This window comes from Ochlerotatus camptorhynchus, unplaced genomic scaffold (genome assembly GCF_037179485.1).
Source record: "Ochlerotatus camptorhynchus isolate MF236.1 unplaced genomic scaffold, CSIRO-AGI_Acam_v1.1 ptg000741l, whole genome shotgun sequence".
In the NCBI taxonomy this organism is placed as follows: Eukaryota; Metazoa; Arthropoda; class Insecta; order Diptera; family Culicidae; genus Ochlerotatus; species Ochlerotatus camptorhynchus.
This window is the reverse complement of record NW_027041210.1, coordinates 34,066-55,751: the sequence shown is the minus strand read 5'-3', so window position 1 is coordinate 55,751 and position 21,686 is coordinate 34,066. Positions and strand designations below refer to the sequence as shown.

General features: G+C 35.7%; 1 protein-coding gene across 1 annotated transcript in view; it reads right to left on the bottom strand.

Moving 5' to 3' along the window:
• LOC135714847 (PP2C-like domain-containing protein CG9801) overlaps positions 1-11,474 on the bottom strand; it is a 79,835-nt gene extending 68,361 nt beyond the window's left edge. Inside the window, exons 1-2 of the mRNA XM_065238225.1 lie at positions 11,329-11,474; positions 11,131-11,237 (exon numbers count right to left, since the gene is read on the bottom strand). Of these exons, the coding sequence (XP_065094297.1) occupies positions 11,131-11,237; positions 11,329-11,349 (128 nt within the window). The 5' untranslated portion in view covers positions 11,350-11,474. The remainder of the gene's footprint in view (positions 1-11,130; positions 11,238-11,328) is intronic.
• Between the last annotated feature and the right edge of the window lie 10,212 nt (positions 11,475-21,686).

Genomic DNA, 21,686 nt, shown 5'->3' with positions numbered 1-21,686 from the left:
AGGGATCAAAAAGTGCTACCCTTTCTACAAAATTTCCCTTCCTGCTCTATCCGGCGTCGAAATCGTTGCTTACCAAATAAATGTGAAGAACAAAGATCTTTGCATAGCTTCAGTATACGTTCCACCAAGAACCTCCATTAGCCGTAGTCAACTCTGGAATCTAGTTTCGATTCTTCCATCCCCAGTATTAATTCTGGGTGATATGAACTCCCATGGTACTGGGTGGGGCGATCTATATGACGACAATAGAGCGGCTATTTTTACGATTTATGTGACGATTTCAATTTGACTATTTTGAACACTGGTGAAGCGACACGTATAGCAAAACCTCCGGCTCGAGAAAGCCGACTCGACCTATCTTTGTGTTCAAGATCGCTATCATTGGATTGTCAGTGGAAGGTTATCAATGATCCCCATGGTAGCGATCATTTTCCAATCATCATTTCAATAAAGTGTGGCCCTCACTCTGCAGAACCATCTCGGGTTCCATTTGATCTTACAAGGAACATCGACTGGCAGAAATATGCAACGGCGGTGACAATCGGTGTCGAATCAATAGATGCGCTTCCACCATTGGAAGATTTACAAAAGCTCACTGGAAGCACAAAAAAGAAAAGTTCCAAGTGCACCCTTTAAAAGGAGACCAGCCACACCTGGTTGGGACAAAGAATGCACAAAATGGTATGTAGAAAAATCTGATGCTTTCAAAGCTTTTCGTAGACACAAAACCTCCACTTACTTCGAGGAATATTCAAAGCTTGAGACAAAGCTGAAACAATTAATCAAAGCAAAAAAACACGGTTATAGGCGCAATTTCGTCGAGGGACTCTCACGAGAAACCTCAATGAACACCTTGTGGAGGGTGGCTCGCAACATGCGTAACCGCTCATGAGAGTGAAGAATACTCCAACCGATGGATATTCGATTTCGCTAAAAAGGTCTGTCCGGACTCAGTTCCAGCACAAAATATTCTTCGAGAAGCGTCTCCTAGCGGTGGCTCTCTGGATAGACCATTCTCAATGCTGGATTTCTCTATGGCTCTTCTTTCATCGAACAACTCCTCACCGGGAAGCGATATGATTAAATTCAATCTTCTGAAAAATCTCCCAGATATCGCTAAAAGACGCTTGCTAGATTTATTCAATTCCTTGCTAGAAAACAACATTGTACCGCCTGAATGGAGACAGGTCAAAGTAATAGCCATTAAAAAACCTGGCAAATCAGCGTCTGACCATAACTCATACCGTCCGATTGCTATGCTTTCGTGCATTAGGAAATTGTTGGAGAAAATGATCCTTCGGAGACTCGATCACTGGGTCGAATCAAATAACTTGCTATCAAATACACAGTTTGGGTTCCGCAAGAGCAAAGGAACAAACGATTGTCTAGCGCTGCTTTCCACAGATATTCAACTGGCCTTTGCGCACAAGGAGCAATTGGCTTCAGTATTCTTGGACATTAAGGGGGCTTTTGATTCAGTTTCCATTGAAATTCTGTCAGATAATCTGCACAGATGTGGACTTTCTGGAATTTTAAATAATTTCTTGTACAATTTGTTGTCAGAAAAGCAAATGAAATTTTCTCTTGGAAAACTGACAACTTCCAGAATTAGTTACATGGGCCTGCCCCAAGGCTCATGTCTCAGCCCTCTTCTTTATAACTTTTATATCAAAGATATCGACAACTGTTTGGCAGAACAATGCACGCTAAGACAACTTGCAGATGACGGTGTGGTTTCCGTAAGAGGTCCACATGCCGTGGACTTGCAAGGACCATTGCAAAATTCCTTAGATAACTTGTCTTCTTGGGCTATGAATCTAGGGATCGAATTCTCGCCGCAGAAAACTGAACTGGTAGTATTTACTCGAAAGCGGTACCCAGCCCAAATGCAGCTTAATCTTTTGGGCAGAAACATTACCCAATCATTGTCTTTCAAGTACCTTGGGGTCTGGTTTGATTCAAAGTGCACTTGGAATGCCCATATTACGTATTTGAAGCAAAAATGTCAGCAGAGGATCAACTTTCTCCGTTCAATTTGCGGCACATGGTGGGGTGCTCATCCGGGAGACCTCATAACGCTTTATAAAAACAACTATTCTCTCTGTTCTAGAGTACGGCTCTTTCTGCTTTCTCTCGGCAAGAAAAAGTCACCTAATAAAATTGGAACGAATTCAATATCGTTGTCTGCGTATTGCTCTAGGCTGTATGCACTCAACGCATAACATGAGTCTCGAGGTTCTGGCAGGAGTAACACCCCTCCAGAACCGTTTCTGGGAGCTCTCTCTCAGAATACTAATCAAATGCGGAGTGACGAACACACTTATAATTGCTAATTTTGAAGAAATTCTTGGGCTGAACACACAATCTCGATTTATGAGAATCTACCACCACTACATATCATCAGATATGTGTCTTCCTTGTTATACTCCAGACCGTGTTCACTTCACCAATCGCAGTTCCTCAATTGAATATGATCTGACCATGAAACAAGCAACTCATGGGATTCCCGATCAACTTCGACCTATTATTATTCCGCGTATTTTTACTGAAAAGTACCAACAAGTCAATTGCATGAAAAGATATTTTACAGACGGGTCCCGTCTCAATGGATCCACTGGCTTCGGTGTCTTCAATGAAAACTCTAGCGCCTTCCGCAAACTTCAGGAACCTTGTTCCGTTTTTGTTGCTGAGCTGGCAGCAATCAACTTCGCATCGGGGATGATGTCCAACATGCCCGCAGACCTTTACTTCATCTTCACGGATAGTCTCAGTTCGATTGAGGCTATTCGGTCGATGAAACAAGGTAGGCACTCATCTTATTTCCTTTCAAAGGTAAGGGAGCAGATGTGTGTGCTGGTCGAAAGATCATATATGATTACCTTTGTATGGGTCCCCTCACATTGCTCAATCCCAGGCAAAGAGAAGGCGGACTCTCTCGCAAAGGTAGGCGGGCAGGAAGGCGAATTATATGACAGGCAAATTTCACACGATGAATTTTACCATTTAGTGCGTCAGAGTACCTTTTCGAGTTGGCAAACCGATTGGGACACTGGAAATCTGGACGGTGGTTACATTCAATTATTCCTAATGTTTCTTCGAGAGCGTGGTTTAAAGACTTGGGCTTAATTCGTGACTTCATTCGCGTGATGAGTAGACTTATGTCCAACCACTACTCGCTAGATGCTCATCTCAATAGAATAAATCTCGTGGACAGCAACATCTGTCGGTGTGGAAACGGTTACGATGACATCGAACACGCAGTTTGGCAATGTACGGATAATGACGCCGCCAGAGAGCGACTTTTGAATACCCTCGAGGCCCAAGGAAGACAACCCTATGTTCCTATCAGAGACGTATTGGCAACCCGTGATCTCTGCTATATGCAGTCCGTTTATGGTTTTCTTCAAATGTCTAGTATAAGAATTTAATTCCTTTTGTCTTTTGTCTCTCTTTATTAGTTTTTGTTTGTCTTGTCCCCCCGTCTCGATGAGTCTCATCGTCGCCCACTGGTCACCCACCATAGCCGGTCGAACTCCGGACGAAGCTAGAACAGCACTACCGTTCATACTGGCGACAACGCTCTGATGAGACAACGAAACCCTACCCCAAGCTCCTCCCCTGATCCTATCCTTCGAAAATGTACCCTTCTAACCTCGAGTAAGCCGCGAGTAATCGGCCCAACTCCTACTAGACATAGAATTAAGTGAATTTTGTTACACACAGTGAACAATGAATTATCGGCTCCGTAAAGCTAACGCGATTGAGCCTTCCAAATAAACGAACTAGATAAAAAAAAAATGATATGAGAAAAAAGCAGAAACCCAAAAAACAATATTAACACAATGAACAATGCAGGGTGATTACACTGACACATCCTGCAAAAATGTCCTCCAGGACTCAATCTACATATGGGTCATTCCGCGTCAAGTGTCCGAAGGCACTTGAAATTGATCACTTCCGATTTGGACCAAATTTGGAGGAGATGTTTCTTTTGGTCTGACTTTTATGAATCCAAAATATTGAGTCGATCAAAGCACCGCTCGGTCCAGTGGAGCATTTTATATTTTTTCAAGATTTTCAAGAAAGCACTACTTTATTTTATCAATATCTTCGGAACAAATAAAGCTGTAATTATCATTATAGAGTGTTTTATGAGAAAATTAAACAAGAAATCTAAATATGAATTTGTTATGTTTGTACAGTGTTGCCAATTACTTTATATTTGCGTTTAATGCATTTTTCACAGAATGAGTATATTAAGGTTTTCAATTTGATAGCACCATCGTGTTCCCCATCCTTTTTAACATAAGAAACACTTATCAGCAAAAAGTTATTTGCGTATTTCCCGAGATACAGCAACCATGTACCAAAAAATGCTAAAAATTATGAGAATGTTTAAAATTTATTTTCGCCCGCTAAGTAAAAGAACTCAGTTTGCTCGCCTTCTATTTTATTTTAACGTACATAAAAAAATTGGAACTCAAAGAGTATTTTTGGAAATGCTAAAAAAAATGTTGTATGCAACTCGTTGCAAAACTCGATATTTTCAGTACTCGTCGTAATATGTGCTGATAAAATCTTCATTTTGCAACTTGTTGCATTAATAGCTATTTGCAAGAAAACATGAAACTGGGAAAACATTTGCAAAATTTAAGTTTAATCGGCCAACTAAAAACTTTAATGGGATTTTTTGGGAATATATTTGAATTAAACATTTTATTTGTCGGACAATTGTGTTCCTCAGTATGTTTTAAATAAGATAAATTAACATTGCTATGATAAAGATTTTTGGAGGAAAAAGAATAAAACATTTCAGGAAAGTGATTTTTTGAGGTATTTTATAAAGCAGATGGAATCCCTCTTCAGACCTATTATTTTGAATATTTTCAGAAGATAACTGTCCAATTAAGCGGTGCCGGTGGTGTAGTGGTTACGCGCGTGATTACATCTCATCCCAGCAAGCCTGGGTTCAATCCCAGTCGGCATCGCCGGGATGTTTTGAGGGGGAAAATAAAGCCGTTGGTCCCCGGTTCATAAGTTGATGGGTCGATAGGTGTACGGTCCAGGTGTGGAAGCTGCCTCACTGGCGTTGGTAGCATTGGTGCTCGGCACGGAAAACAAGATCAACGGAAAACAAATCAAGGAAAAAATAAATAAACTATCCGATTAATCTAGAAAAAGAGTTTTTGGTGCAGTGTTTCCAAATGTTATTTTTGCGTTTAAAAGCTATCAATCGTTTTTTTGTTTGTTTCAAAATGTAGTTAATTTTATTAATTTTTAATTTAATTCCATAGTCTTACAAACTAACAGACAGTTTGAATCACATGCTGATCTTCTGTCACTTATTTAACAGTTTGCGAAAAGCTTTGAGTGTGTTGGTTTATTTCCTATAAATTCCGTTATAATTGCTTATCTTTTGACAGATACGCGTATTTCGTCTACTACTTGCAGACTTCATCAGTGCCAAGTGCCACACGGACAGAAAATTGTTTGCATTGAACCAAAAACATCTTTAATTGTATTTAAGCAAACAATTCCAGTTGAAATTATATTGCTTTTTGTTGTTTCAATAATACTTATTCATATAAATTCAAAATAGTATTCTTTTTGTTTTAATCAGCCACTTTTCAAATGCAACTATTGTAAAAATAACAATATTCTATTATTAAGCCAACAATAGTTAATTTTATTTAGCATTTATTTGCTGTGTCCATTCTCTGAGCCATGAAAGCAAAAATTACTACCAACCATTCCCTCGTTTTCACCCGGACAAAAATGTAAACAATAACAATACCTACGCGTTCCACGTAAGTATTGTTTTTAATTGTAAATTTCGGGAAATAAGTGCAAGATTTTCGAAAATCTTGAGACTTGAGTTAAGTAAGTATGCTGCAATTCGAGCTGCAGTTGATAAATATAATCAATATTTCTGTTTTTTTTTCCTTTATTTTTTTCCGTCGATCTTGTTTTCCGTACTGAGTATCAATGCTCCCGACGCCAGAAAGGCAGCTCCCACATCTGGACCCTACATATCGACCCATCAACTCATGAACCGGGGCTTTTATTTTATGCCTCAGAAATTCAATTACAATTTCTGCAATTTTGTTTCCAAATGAAAACGAAACATAAAAAAAATGCCATATTATTTTTACATCAATAAACACATTTTTATTTCTACTGCGTGAATTGTCAGACTTTATAAAATAAATATGATTGAATCAACAAGAAATCTCTTTTAAAAACAAACATATTTTTGTTGTTGACCCAGCTGCCAAATTTGACAGCTTACGTCAAAACCATGAAAGCTCTTGTAAATTCTAAAAGATTTTCTTTTTGATTTAACAATCCATGGGTTTTTAGAAACAAAAATACTGGATTGTTGAAACAATAATGATTTCTTTTTGCAGCCAAAACAAAATGAAATTCTTATTGATTTTACGTCAAATATTATTACTTTTAAAATATTTTTTTCTGCGTGCAAGTGGTGTTGAATACTTGTCACTGATGAAGTCTGCAAGTAGTGGACGAAATACGCGTATCCTTCAAAAGATAAGCAATTATAACGGAATTTAAAGGAAATGAACCAACACACACACTCAGATTTTGTTTTCGTGTTCGGTAAATTTTACCGAAATCAGAACAGCGTTCGGTAAAACTTTGACCTTCATTTTAAAGGCTGTTGAATTTGAAAATAATTTCAAAACATGTTCAATCTTGTTTAAATGATCAAATCTTGTCATTTTAGAGGAGATTTAGTTTCAAAGTAGCTGAAAAGCAATTGAATTGAATTGCATAAATTTTACCGAACAGTTCAGCTGTTCAGATTTCGGTAAAAATTACCGAAATCGGCGATAATTTCTTAGTGTGCACTCAAGGCTCTTCATAAAGAGATTCCGTTAAGAGGTTTGACAAATTTAAAGGATTGAGTTAGTTATTTTTGTGAGTAGATAATGCAGATGATAATGATTTTTATCCTTTTTGAGATATCAACGATATGCACTAGTAGTTTGCACCTAATTTCATTTCATATTAATATTACGCATTCATATTCATTCTACAATTAAACTGTCTAGAGGTCTGCCATTTTCCATATGGGATTAATTATAGGAAGTAAAGACAGCACAGTTTCGTATCATTTTTAACCTTTAAACTGTAAAGGTGTGCAGTGGATCAATATGAATTTCTTTGAAACTAGTTATGTACTTGAAACTGATTTTATGAGAAATTGATGGACATTGTCTTTCATATTTTTTTTTTTAACTCTTTATTTGTTTCAAATTCAAAATAAATTACATTTCATTTTAACCTAGGTGCTCCAGTTACTACAGTAACTTACCAGTCTTAATTTTTATGATATATATCTAAGTATTTTTACATTGTTCCTGTCTTGGAAATTCAGTATTTTAAACAGGTTTTTTAATCCTGCATGTCAGTATAACAATTGATATCTTAAAACTAAAAACTAAAACTAAATCTTATCTAAGTATAAAGAGAATTAATCGTTGCTATTGAGGATTGCAACGATTTTTGCCTGAAATTATTAATTATTTTGTTGGACATTTGTTCTAAAGTCTCAACATTCGAAATTCTATGTACTTCGGTAGTACTGTACCAGGGAGGCAACTTCAAAATCATCTTCAGAACTTTGTTCTGAATCCTTTGAAGTGCTTTTTTTCCTGGTAGTGCAACAACAAGACCATATTGGCACAGCGTAAAGCATGGCCGGTCTAAAAACTTGTTTAAATATTAGAAGTTTATTCGTCAGGCACAGTTTGGATTTCCTGTTTGTAAGAGGATACAAGCATTTTATATATTTGTTACATTCGGCTTGAATGCCCTCAATGTGACCTTTAAAAGTTAATTTTTGGTCAAGTAAGAATCCAAGATATTTCACTTGGTTTGACCAAGAAATTGGAACTCCGTTCATAGTGAATATGTGACTACTACTAGGTTTCAAAAACGAAGCTCTAGGCTTATGTGGAAATATTATAAGTTGAGTTTTGGAAGCGTTGGGAGAAATGTTCCATTTTTGTAAATAAGAAGAGAAAATATCTAAACTTTTCTGCAGTATGCTGCAAATAACACGAAGACTTCTTCCTTTAGCGGAAATGCCTGTGTCATCAGCGAACAAAGATTTGTGTCAACCCTGAGGCAAATCAGGGAGGTCCAAAGTGAAAATGTTATACAATATAGGCCCAAGAATGCTGCCCTGAAGAACTCATGCACTAAAAGGTAGTCGATTGGATTTGGAATTTGGGTAATTAACCTGCAGAGTTCTGTCAGTTAAATAATTCTGAACTAATTTCATAATGTAAAGTGGAAAATTAAACTTTTTCAATTTAGCAATCAAACCTTCATGCCAAACACTGTAGAATGCTTTTTCTAGAAGAGCAACTCCAGTTGAGTTCAGATGTGTTTGAACGAATTAAATTGGTAACTCTTAAGAGTTGATGAGTAGTTGAATGCCCATGGCGAAATCCAAACTGCTCATCTGCAAAAATTGAGTTCGTATTGATGGGAAGCATCATTCTATTTAAAATTATCTTTTCAAAAAGTTTACTTATTGAAGAAAGCGATTTTAATTATTGGACGATAGCTAGAAGCTTCAGCTGGATTTTTATCCGGCTTCAAAATTGGAACAACTTTTGCATTTTTCCATTTATCAGGAAAGTTTGCCAAATGGAAACATCTTTTAAATTAATTTTACCAAGAAAGACAAGGTACTCTCTGGGAGTTTTTTGATGAGGATATAGAAAATTCCATCATCACCTGGAGCTTTCATATTTTGAAACTTTTTAGTTATAGACCTTACTTCGTCCAAATCAGTCCCCCAGGAATCATCAGAAAGAAAATATTCAGATAATCCCGAGCAACCTGATTCTCAATAGGACTAGTAAGACCCAAACTGAAATTATGGGAACTCTCGAATTGCTTAGCAAGTTTCTGAGCTTTTTCCAAATTTGTGATCAAAATTTTACCACCTTCTTTAAGCGCTGGAATATGCCTTTGAGATTTTTTTAAAATTTTTGTCAGTTTCCAAAAGGGTTTGGAACTCGGGTCTAATTTAGAAATATTATTTTCAAAAGTTTTGTTCCTCAGGGCAGAGAATCGCTTTTTAATTTGTTTTTGCAAATCCCGCCAGATAACTTTCATGGCAGGATCGCGTGTTCTTTGATATTGTCTCCTACGGACATTTTTAAGACGGATCAAGAGCTGAAGATCGTCGTCTATTATAATTGAATTGCCTTTGATTTGTGGATGCTTAACCATACCACCTTAAGAACTCAGTATGACTTAAGAACTCAGTCACAGTAATTAATTGAAAGATTTTTATGCCAACCAATGTATGAATCTGTATTATTACAAGCACAGTGATACTTAATGCCCAGGGAAGTTGAGAAAATTTCCAACCTGGGAATGGAACATACTGAGTTCTTAAGGTGATACGATCCAGCGTCCACAGGCACTTTCACTGCCACTTCGAGTTTTCTAGGGAGTTAATTGTTATTGTATGTTTTCCGGTAGCAGATAATGACCTCCTGGAAAAAGCGAAGTGGCACCAGAGCCCGAGGTTCTAGATCGTATCACCTTAAAACAATTTCTATGTAAAGATCCCTTCCAACCGTCCGCGTTTCTTATAAAAAATCTGGGACTTTGAACAGTTATCTGAAGTCTATGACTTGGAAAATTGGTGCACTGCAATGCTCAGTTCTGTTTGCAAACTTTGTAAACATATCAAACAGAAATGAATAAATAGTGTATTACTGAATTATAAGTGGGGATGGGTGGCATTCACGGGACCTCCCTTAGCTCAGTCGGTAAAGGCGCAGCTACAAAGCAAGACCATGCTGCGGGTGGCTGGGTTCAATTCCCGGTCCGGTCTAGGAATTTTTCGGGTTGGAAAATTTCTCGACTTCCCTGGGCATAGATGTATGATTGGACTTGCCACACAATTATACCAATGCAAAAATGGTACAGGCATCGAAAGCTCTCAATTAATAACTGTGGAAGTGCATCTAGAACACTAAGTTGAGAGAACGCAATTAGCTAATATGCTATATGCAATAAGCTTGAAATGCGAAGAAGAAGAAAGAAAGAAAGAAAGAAGGGTGGCATTCACTAGCCCGAGAATACCCTCCACATGCTAGCCTCTTCACCAACCATACATCAGTACACACTTATCGAGTCAGTAATATTTACCGAGTTTTTGAATTGCGGAACTCTTCGGTAAAATTTAAAAAATTCAAAGTTGAGAAAATGTGTTACGAAAATTTACTGACTTATTTCTGTTAACCCCGTGTAATGATGAAAAATAAAAACTTTCGATTTTATCCAATCTTTACGAATAACAGTCATTTGAATTTTAACCGAGTCAGTAATCCAAAAATCCAGTAAAAATACTAACTCCTGTAAAAAAATCTAAGCGTGCATACAGAAGCAGCGGAGCTCCACACTTCTCCATCGAAACAGCACCGCAGCTGGGCTGCTAGTGCTATGAAATAAAAAGGACATCGACTTATTACCACTACCTACTTCTCTCCCTTCCGCTTTCAGAATTCGCCGATTCGGTGTCTCTCGTTGTGTTTTCTGCTGAGACTGAGCAATATTCGATACCGCGAAACATCTCCGCAGTAATGTTTTCTTTCGGCGCAGGAGATGTGCGGTAATCAAAAGTTAAGAATGTAGCTAAACATTTACAATAACATTCTACCAAGTTTCCCTAACGCAGTCACCGAATATTGATACCGAGCACTGGGCATGCCAGATGGTACCTATCTTTATGCCTTTTGATGCAAATTTTAAGCCCTTCCTATTAAGAGAATTATGCCAAAAAAAATACTGCCGAATTATCTTAATTGAGCTCAAGTAAGAGCTTGTATACAAGACATATCGTCCAGAATTGGATTGTACTACATGGACACCGACAGAGCACCTCAAAACAGAACTCTCAAATTGCTTCCGAATTTCAACCTATCAAAGTTTTTCACTGTTAACGAGTTGAGAAATCAATTAAATATTTACTATACTTTTGCTGTGACATCTAAACTACCTTTCGTAATCCTACGTCAAATCTACGGCCGTGCCTTGGATACAACCTCTTATTTTTTCATAGCGCCCAATGAAACTCACCCGTCTATGTATCTCGTAATGAAGGATCCTTCCGATACTTTGTTGTCGGAAGTTACCCTTTCTTCTCGATCAGCAATGAAACTGAACTGCCTGAAATATGTTGTAACCTAAAAAGAAAACAATGACAGTGAATTTAAAAAAAAACATAAATTTGAAAACATTTTAATGTTTCCAGCTGAACATATTTGTACCACACACTTTTTGCCTTAACGACGGCATTTTTTCAATGTTGGGCTAACAAGATCGGGATCAGACGGTTATTTTTTTTTTATACAATTCACAATGGACATAATTTTCTCAAATAATGATACTGTGAATTGAAACTCTTGTACTTTATTCGCGTTGATGGCATTGGCTGGCATTGGCTGGCATAGAGTGACAGTTCTCTAGGGGATTTTTCAGAGGAGTGAAAGAATATGGAGCCGTCCGCTATGTTTCACGCACAGAATGACAGTTGTTTATGGAATTTCACCATAAGAGTAAAGAGTTACAGTACCGCCGTCAACGCCAATAGACGACTAAACCGATGGATTTCACGCTATTTCATAACTACCCAAATTTGGGTAGAATCCACACAGATTGGTCTAAACTGAACCTACCCAAAAATGGGTAAACTATGTTAGGAGTGACAAGTTGACAAATGAACAAAGTCGATTGGATTCATGTCGATGTTGTCCATTTGTCAACTTGTCACTCCCAACATAGTTTACCCATTTTTGGGAAGGTTCAGTTTTGACCAGGCCAGTGACAAGGCCTATACCAACAGCAGCGTTTGACAGTAGGCAGAATGTCCCGGGCTCAAATCATTTATTTTGCTGTGCTGGGCCCGCTGTCACTGTATAACATGTTGCCTACGCGTCTGCCACTGGGCTGGTTTTGACCGATCTGAGTGGATTCTACCCAAATTTGAGTAGTTTTGAAATAGCATGTTTTAGTGCAAGCACACGGAACCGAAAAATTACCCAAAATTAAGTTCTTTTCACTCATCTCCCATGTTCCGTTCAATAAGCTAATTTTCAGTAAACCGCTTATAGTAGTTTACATTTGACAACGGCAAAAATAATTACTTACTCGTGAGTATTTGTATTTGTATTCTTTATATTTGCTACCCAAAATTAAGTTCAATTGACTCAAATTTGAGAATATCTCATATAATCACTAGTAGCTTATTGAACGATAGTCATGAGAAAGTCGAATCTCTCGTTCCGTTTTTGACAACAACAAAACGTGAAGGGCCTCGCACATTAGATCCGGATGGGACGCGTTGCGGCAAAGTGACAGCTAAATCTTTTGTCTAACTGTCAAATTTACGTCAACGCAACGCAAACGGATCTAATGTGGGTGGCCCTTGAGAGTGGGATACAAAACTCAAAATTACCCAAAATTAAGTAGAAAGAACTTAAATTAAGGGGATTTTGTTTCTCTGTGCACCCACCCACACGAATTGCCGGTGAAAAGTGACGTCATTTGACATTGGGCGCCTTGAAGACTGATCGTTCGCCCTTCGTCCGGGATGCGAACGAAGGGCGGACCGCCCCGCTAGAGTAATTTCATCCGCTGGCCTACCAAATGGCGCTCCGGGATCCGGACGCCCGGCTACCAAATGTCGGATGGAACTTAGCCATTTTTTTGTGATTTTTTTTCGCGGCGACTGATTACGTGGTCAGTCATTTTTTCATATAGTGTTTTTTTTTATCCGCGTCGTGAAATTGGCCTCCGATGGCCATCTTCAAGCAAAGTTGATGGTAAGTACTGAACAGTTTGTTATTAAGTGTAATTATTTTTAAAAATTGATTCGCTAGGGGAATCCGGCTGAGTTAAGCATTCTTACTGATGCAACGCATCAATAAGGATGTTTAATTCATCCGGATTCCTCCGGTGGATCAATTTTGATGTAATTGTTTTCCAAAATTGATCCGCTTGAGGAATCCGGCTGAGTTTAGCATCTTTATTGATTCGTTGCATCAGTAAGGATGCATAACTCAGCCAGATTCCTTCAGCGGATCAATTTTGGAAAGTAATTACAAATAATAACAGACAGAACCAAAATTTTGATGATTTTTTAAAATACTTTTTTCAGCCGGCTGCTTTCACTAATTCCGTTATTAATTAATTTATTTATTTATTCGTCAATCAATCAAATCGTAGACTACATATTAACATTAGGACTTATGTTCTACGACTTCGCAGGGTTCTGAAATATATTTTTAATTCTGTTGAGAGCATATTTAGGTCAATCATTTCACAATGATGATTATAAACAGTCATCATCTGATTTACAGGTCCAAATTTAGCGTAATTGGTCCGATGGCGATCTACTGCGAACAACTGTCGATTGCGTAACTGTCGGGAAGGTGCATAAAAATTTGACAATAGATCAGCTGAGTCAATGCGTTGCGAAATGATATTGTTTAATAAAGAAATCTTTGCGTAATCCCGACGTTCTTTCAATGTTTGAATGCTGATCAGCAAAACAACGTGCTTCATATGACGGGAGAGGAAAAGCCGTCCAACGTAACTTACGTAGTGCATATAATAAAAATTGCTTTTGGATTGACTCTATTCGTTCTTCATGCTTTTTCGTATAGGGTGACCAAACAACGCTACAATATTCTAAAATTGACCTCACATAAGCAACGTAAAGTGATTTTATTGTATAAGGAACATTAAAGTGGATACCGAAACGTTTAATAAAATTAAGCATATTGCCTGCTCTATGTTTTATTGTGTTATAATGGTCCACAAATGTCAATTTAGAATCTAGAATAACACCTAAATCTCTTACATTTTCACATTTTTGAACATTTACATTACCTAATGTAATACACAGATTTGTTTGTGTAGTTTTCTACTGTACGTTATAAGATTACATTTTTTTAATATTTAGTTTCAATAAACTTTTACTACACCATCTGTAAAAAACATGTGTTTCATTTTGAAACACATTCATATCGTTATCGCTTCCTATTTCTGAAAATATCTTCATGTTATCAATGCATATAAGCACCCTGATATTTTTTAAAATAAGAGAGACGTCATTAATGTACAAAATAAAAAGAAGGGGGCCTAGGTACGAGCCCTGGGGAACCCCTGACGTGACATGAATTGGCTTAGATGTTTTCTCGTTGAATCTTACAATTTGCTGGCGATCAACTAAATACGATTTAATCCAGGTCAGGAGCTTCATTTCAATTCTCATTTTTTCTAATTTAAAAATCAACATTGGGATATCAATTCTGTCAAACGCTTTGCTGAGAGAGTTTTGGAATGCACGAAATGATAGCAATCCCACGATAGTTTCGAATATCGGATTTTTTACCTATTTATTTTTTAACTAAGATTTTTTTCCATTCCTTCGGGAATATACCAGATTCAAGCGACATATTAAACACCCAGAATAAAGGGGTTGTGAGTTCAGATGCTAAGTTTTTCATAAAAATAGGAGGGATTCCATCTGATCCTGAACATTTAGTGGCGTCCAAATCTCGTAGGTCATTCCAAATATCATGAACCAAAGTGTTATTAACGCCAACAGTAGTTGAAAAGTTAGGAAAATAAGAAAAATATTCATAATCACGATCATTATCTGAAAACTTCGTGTATGTTTCTTGAAAAAAAAAGTGGCGAAAAGATTACATATATCATCAGAATTATTACCTTCCTTTTTATCCAATGTCATTTTTGATGGAAAGCTACACGATTTCATTTTAGTTTTGATGTAATTGAAAAAGTTTCTTGGACATGATTTAATTTCATTCTCAGTTTTTATGTTATACTCAGACAGTGCCAAAGAAATTGTATCATTAAGTTGATCACAAATACTTAAATACTTTTCGAGATTATCACGATTTTTATGTTTTCTGTATATTTTGTGAGCTTTTTGTTTACGATTTTTCAAATTGATGATATGATTATTGAACCGAACCGGATATTTGGAGGATTAATTGAGTCGTCTCCTTTTTAATGAAATTTCCTCGTGAATTACGTCAAACAAAATTTTATAAAAAACCTCCGTTGCACATTCAACATTTACCTGATCCTTCAACATGGTTTTCCAATTTAGTCCATTGAATTTATTTTTAATATTATCATAATTAGCATGTTTGTAGTCGAACACATTTTCATACTCACTGTCGTTGGGGTGTTGACTGTCATGAACAAATATGGAATACTCGATTGCTGTGTGAAATACTGATGAATACTCCATAAAAGAGAAATAGATTTACTTACACAGAAATCTTCATGTATATTTGTTAACAAGAAATCTAGGAAACAATTCTGTTGGTTTCTTTCATGGTTTATTTGGTTTAATCCTAAAAACGCCATTTTTTCAAAAATAAATTGTAATGTTTCGTTTTTCCCAATGACTGGGAGAAGAAAACTCTCATTATCTGAATCAGGAATAAAATCAGCATTGCGGTGATTGAAATCTCAAAAATATAAATTTTGAATTCAGGGGGAAATTGAAATACGATTTCTTCAGCAATTTGGAAAAACGTTTCATACGAGGACTTACAAGCGTAGTCTGAGGGAACATAGACTGTGGCAAAAATATGAGTTTCACCAGCAATATTTGTCTTTACCCACACATGCTCAAATTCTTTTACTTTCGACGAGACAATAAGTTCTGCAATAAATTCTGAAGAAATAGCAATAAGAACTCCACCGCCTGACATTCTTTGGGTTTCGAGTAAGTCACGATCATCTCTGAAAACATTATAATCATTTCCAAAAGTTTCCTCACTTTTAATGTTCTCGTTCCATGTAGTTTCAGTGCCCAAAATAACTGAAAAAAAGGAGCTCAGTATATTTTTATAAATTTCATTCATTTTTGTTGCGCTTTTCATACGTTTGACAATATACCACAATTTCCATAGAATGTGTTTCAGATGAAATTTTTGTTTGTTCGTCAGAGCTTAGAATATTATTAAAAATATCGGATTCATTACCAGTCACATCCGGTTCGTCACAGTCTGCCTCAGTGCGTCAGGTCCATCTCCTGCGAAACGTCGTGATCCTCGTCAATTTCATTCTCAGCCGCATCCGGTACGTCACAGACTACTGCTGAAGAGAGCATCAGGTTAAGCAGAAACACATTTTCTTCCTCCAAAGGGTGCGTCAATTGCGTGGAAAACACGAGTGCCTGCATGAGCACGCCTCATACGATGAAGCTGAAGTTGACCGGTTGGTTGGATGAGCTGTTATCCTATATTCCTCCTAGGTGGAAATTCAATACTCACCGGGTACGGGTTCAATATCTCTCCCCTTCGAAACTGAATTGTAGGCCGATAGTTCTGATCTTTCGCTGCCGCAAGAAGTACTCTGTCAGGCGGAAGCAAGTGGTGCCATTTTTTCTGCTTACTATGTGATTACGAGCAAATTGAAAAAGCGTCCGCACTGAATGACGACTAAAAAAAGAGCGAACGCATCAACAAGGATGTTTAACCCATCCGGATTCCTCCAGCGGAGCAATTTTGATGTAATTATTTTCCGAAATTGATCCGCTGGAGGAATCTGGCTGAGTGAAGCATCCTTACTGATGCAACGCATGCCGATGCCGGATCCCGATGTTTATGTTTAAGGTAAAGTTAAGGTAAAGCTTTATTAAAATTAAGTAATAGGTAAAGTTATTTAAAAGTTTAATTAAATTAAGTATGTAACAACTCAATTAAAGTTTTTTTTTTTTATAGTTATTTTAACACTCTTGGGTCATTCGTGACTTGTCCTGGGGTGAGATTTGAACTCGTGACTTTGGCGTGAGAGGTATGGATGTTAACCACTACGCCGGGGTCGTCCCCTAAATTTAAGTTAAAATTATGTTGAAGTTAAGTTAAAGTTCGGCTAATTAATTTAGAGTTAAGTTAAAGTAAAGTATAATTTAAGTTAATGTTAAGTTTACGGTATGTTAAAATTATGTTAAGTTGAACTTTATTGAAATTTAGGTATAAGATATGGTAAACTTAAATTTAAATCAACTTTATGTTAAAGTTCAAGTAAAGTTAAAGTTATGATAATGTTAAGTGATAATTAATTTAAATTTCAATTTATGTTAAAGTTGAAGTTATGCTACAAATAAATTAAATTTATGTTTAATTTGTTTCAATTTAAGTTTAAGTTTTGTTAGAATTATGTTCAAGTAAAGTTAAAAGTTAAGAAGAAGTTATTTTCAACTTAAAGTTAAGTTAAAGTTATGCTATATGTAGGTTAAGTTAAGTTAAAGTTAAGTTAAAGTTAAGTTACAGTTAAGTTAAAGTTAAGTTAAAGTTAAGTTAAAGTTAAGTTAAAGTTAAGTTAAAGTTAAGTTAAAGTTAAGTTAAAGTTAAGTTAAAGTTAAGTTAAAGTTAAGTTAAAGTTAAGTTAAAGTTAAGTTAAAGTTAAGTTAAAGTTAAGTTAAAGTTAAGTTAAAGTTAAGTTAAAGTTAAGTTAAAGTTAAGTTAAAGTTAAGTTAAAGTTAAGTTAAAGTTAAGTTAAAGTTAAGTTAAAGTTAAGTTAAAGTTAAGTTAAAGTTAAGTTAAAGTTAAGTTAAAGTTAAGTTAAAGTTAAGTTAAAGTTAAGTTAAAGTTAAGTTAAAGTTAAGTTAAAGTTAAGTTAAAGTTAAGTTAAAGTTAAGTTAAAGTTAAGTTAAAGTTAAGTTAAAGTTAAGTTAAAGTTAAGTTAAAGTTAAGTTAAAGTTAAGTTAAAGTTAAGTTAAAGTTAAGTTAAAGTTAAGTTAAAGTTAAGTTAAAGTTAAGTTAAAGTTAAGTTAAAGTTAAGTTAAAGTTAAGTTAAAGTTAAGTTAAAGTTAAGTTAAAGTTAAGTTAAAGTTAAGTTAAAGTTAAGTTAAAGTTAAGTTAAAGTTAAGTTAAAGTTAAGTTAAAGTTAAGTTAAAGTTAAGTTAAAGTTAAGTTAAAGTTAAGTTAAAGTTAAGTTAAAGTTAAGTTAAAGTTAAGTTAAAGTAAGTTAAAGTTAAGTTAAAGTTAAGTTAAAATTAAGTTGAAGTTAAGTTAAAGTTAAGTTAAAGTTAAGTTAAAGTTAAGTTAAAGTTAAGTTAAAGTTAAAGTTAAGTTAAAGTTAAGTTTAAGTTAAATTTAAGTTAACTTAAGTTAACGTTATGTTAAAGTTAAAGTTATATTAAGGTTAAAGTTATTGCTTAAGTTAAGGTAAAGTTCACTTAATTTTAGGATAAAGTTATGTCAAATTTAAGTTAAAATTACGTTCAGTTAAAGTTAAGTTGAAGTTACGTTAAAGATATGTTAAGTTAATGTTCGGTTTAAGTTAAAGTTATGTTAATGTTAAAGTTATGTTTAATTTAAGTTAAAATTTAAGTTAAGTTAAAGTTAAGTTAATGTTAGGTTAAAGTATGTATGTATGTATGTAAGTAGCCACCATCCTAGCTTGGGTCTTGCCCTGCATGCGGCTCCACTCAACAGCAAGATCAAATTCCGTCATCATTCTGAATTCAACATACTGCTGTATGAAGGGCCAAAAAGGGTTGGACGGGCCCGTAAGCAGAAGCACTTACGCGAAACCCGCGGGAATAAGAGAATCTTCTTCCAACAATATGACCCAACAAAATGAATAACTAAATCGCAATACATGTTAAGCTTTTCACGGGATGGTTTGTTTAAGAAGAGCGCGTCAAATTCATTGCAACTGTTGGAGTGAAATGTAACTATCTAAAATGACAGTACACATTCCCTCCTAGACTCCGGTTGGCACTCCACTCCATTGTCCAGTTAAAACTTCAATGATGCCCTGATGCTCCCTCCCTTCCCAGTATTTATTGTAATTTACATTATGAATTTATATATAATCATGTAATATATAATGAATATAAAATATGTAGTAAAATGAAAAATATAATAAAAAATAAAGATGTTTTACAAAATACAAATAACCTAGATTATTGGGTCCTATACACACACTTTTTGTTTTATGTGCCATGAAATGACATAATGCATCATTGTATGTTTTGAAAATATAATACTAAAGTATTGAATCAATAGACCGAAAATCGAGGTTATTTGGACATGGGACATTATATTTAAAAGGATACTACCAAACCGACCATCAAACGCACTGCCCACAAGAGCAGACACGTCCCCTCGAAAATGCAATCGAGAAATGTACAAGAACAATCCTCAACTGGAACGTACTCACCAAGTCAATATATCCCGGAGTGCATTCCCGATGTCGTCGAACGGCAAAAAAAAGGGAACTCGGTGAGAAAATTTATGATACGGAATTTTCACTGAAAACAACCGCGAATTTCACCACCCAACTGTGAAACACGTTCAGAAGCACTTTTGGTACACTTTCAATATCCATTTCTTTCGTAAAAAAACTTAATTTTTTTTATTTGCAAAAATAGTTGCAAGTGAACCAACATCAACACCGATCATGCCAAGCTCTTTCACGCACCTTGCAGCGCGTACATAAACTGAAATGAAACATTATCGCTCGCGATGCCACAAATATCTGGTCCGGGAGAAAAAAAATCAAACAACGCAGAAAGCGCCAAATCTTCTGATGCTGCAAACATGATGAATCACGTTTTCTTTCTCGATTCTAAAACTTCCCAGAAAGCGAGAAAACCACCAATCACACACGTATAACCGTCCGAGAGGCAGAGTGCCAGCGCTAATCCCGCAAATGCAGCCGAAAACTATGAAAGCGAACGCACGCACAAAACAGAGAACAAACACAACCGTATCCAAAGGGGTTCCGTGCGCGACTCAGTTAATGTTAGGTTAAAGTTATGTTAAAATTTAAGTTATGTTAAATTTAAGTCAACGTAAAGTTAAGGTTATGTTAAAGTTTATTTAAAGTTAAGTTAAAGTTTAGTTAAAGTTAAGTTAAGCTTAAGTTAAGTTTAAGTTAAGTTTAAGTTAAGTTTAAGTTAAGTTTAAGTTATGTTTAAGTTAAGTTTAAGTTAAGTTTAAGTTAGAGTTAAGCTAAGTTAAATTATCCCGTAATTTTAAAATAGTTTAATAAATGTATAATAGTGTCTAATGAAACATTATTTCACATGATAATCAAGCGTCTATATACACCTTTATATCATCGCTGTTTAAGGTAGTAATGATGTCTAATAAACGCTGAACAATCAAAAATTTGATCGAATAAGCTCTGTTACAATTTTTGTAAGTCGAAGAAAAGTTTCTCGACATACCTTATTCAACACCAAATACTTCGATGTTGTAGTTGAATAAATTCTCCACATTTGTGTGAACAAAGCCTGAACAGAAGTTAATATTTAAAATAGTACAAGTATTATTAAGCATGAAGTGATATAAAATCGTCAAGAAGTCGTTTCTTCAATAGGCAATTGTTTGTTGGGAAGTAAATTTTAGGTTAAAGTTATGTTAAAATTGATTTTTGGCCTCTATTTGTGACCCAAATTCCAAAAATACCCATATTTATGGACTTTTGAAATTAATTTTCACTTTGTGAAACTGGAAGCCGCCACATTTGATTTCAAAATGGCATCGGATATCGATTTTCTCTAGACGACAACCTCCAAAAACCTTCCAAAAAATCCCATATTGATTGATATTGGACAGTAATTCCCACTTTTTCTGAAACCTGAAGCCACCTCTTCTTGGATCCCGGAATTCAAAATGGCTTCGGATGCCTATTTCCAATCTCTAGACGTCACTCGATCCCAAAAACACCCATTTTTTAGATAATTGACAGTATTCCCAATTTTTCTTAAACCAGAAGCCGCCATCTTTAATTTCAAAATCTTATCGGATATTGATTAGCGGCCTTTAGTCATTACCCCGATTCTAAAAATACCCATATTTATGGATATTTCACACTTTTTCTGCAACAGGAGTCCTCTACCTTGGATTTCAAAATAGCGTCGGATATCGATTTCCTATATCTACACGTCACCCCGATTCCAAAAATACCCATATCGATGTCAATGGTATCAACGGTATCAACGGTATATGACAATATATCCCATATTTGATTTAAAAATGGCGTCGGATATCGATTTCCAGTTGATTGTAGATTGTAGTAGAGTTGGAAACTTGATCATGTAAACACTACGCATCATTGTCTGGTAGTTCGTTAAAAAATGCTACAACAATCGTCAAGCTAGCTGTAACGTCACCTAGTGCCTCGTCATCCACGAATTGGCGCCTATGTCAGTAGTCTAATAACTCTTAGCGCGCTGATGGCATGGTTCCAATGCCGCATAGAGAGTTGCTACAATGATATTAGGTTAGCTAAGGTCAGTTAACTGACTGGTGGGGAACGGGAGCTTAGCAATGACTATTATGTATGCATTTCTATAACGTTATCTAACAACAATGGTGTTTATTGTTTACAAAATCATGTTTTTAATTCTAATGTGTTGTATGGTTGAAAGCATTTGAAAAAGTTAGATTCTAATGTTTTGCAAATTTGAAAACATCCGAAAACAATAAGTTAGTACAATTGAAAACACCCGAAAATCATTTTGTTTTAATGTCTTGTACATTTGACAACATCAGGAAGCATCTGCATTTGAAAACACCCGAAGAACGTTAAATTTAGCGTTTTGTACGTCTAAAATCATCTAAAAAAAA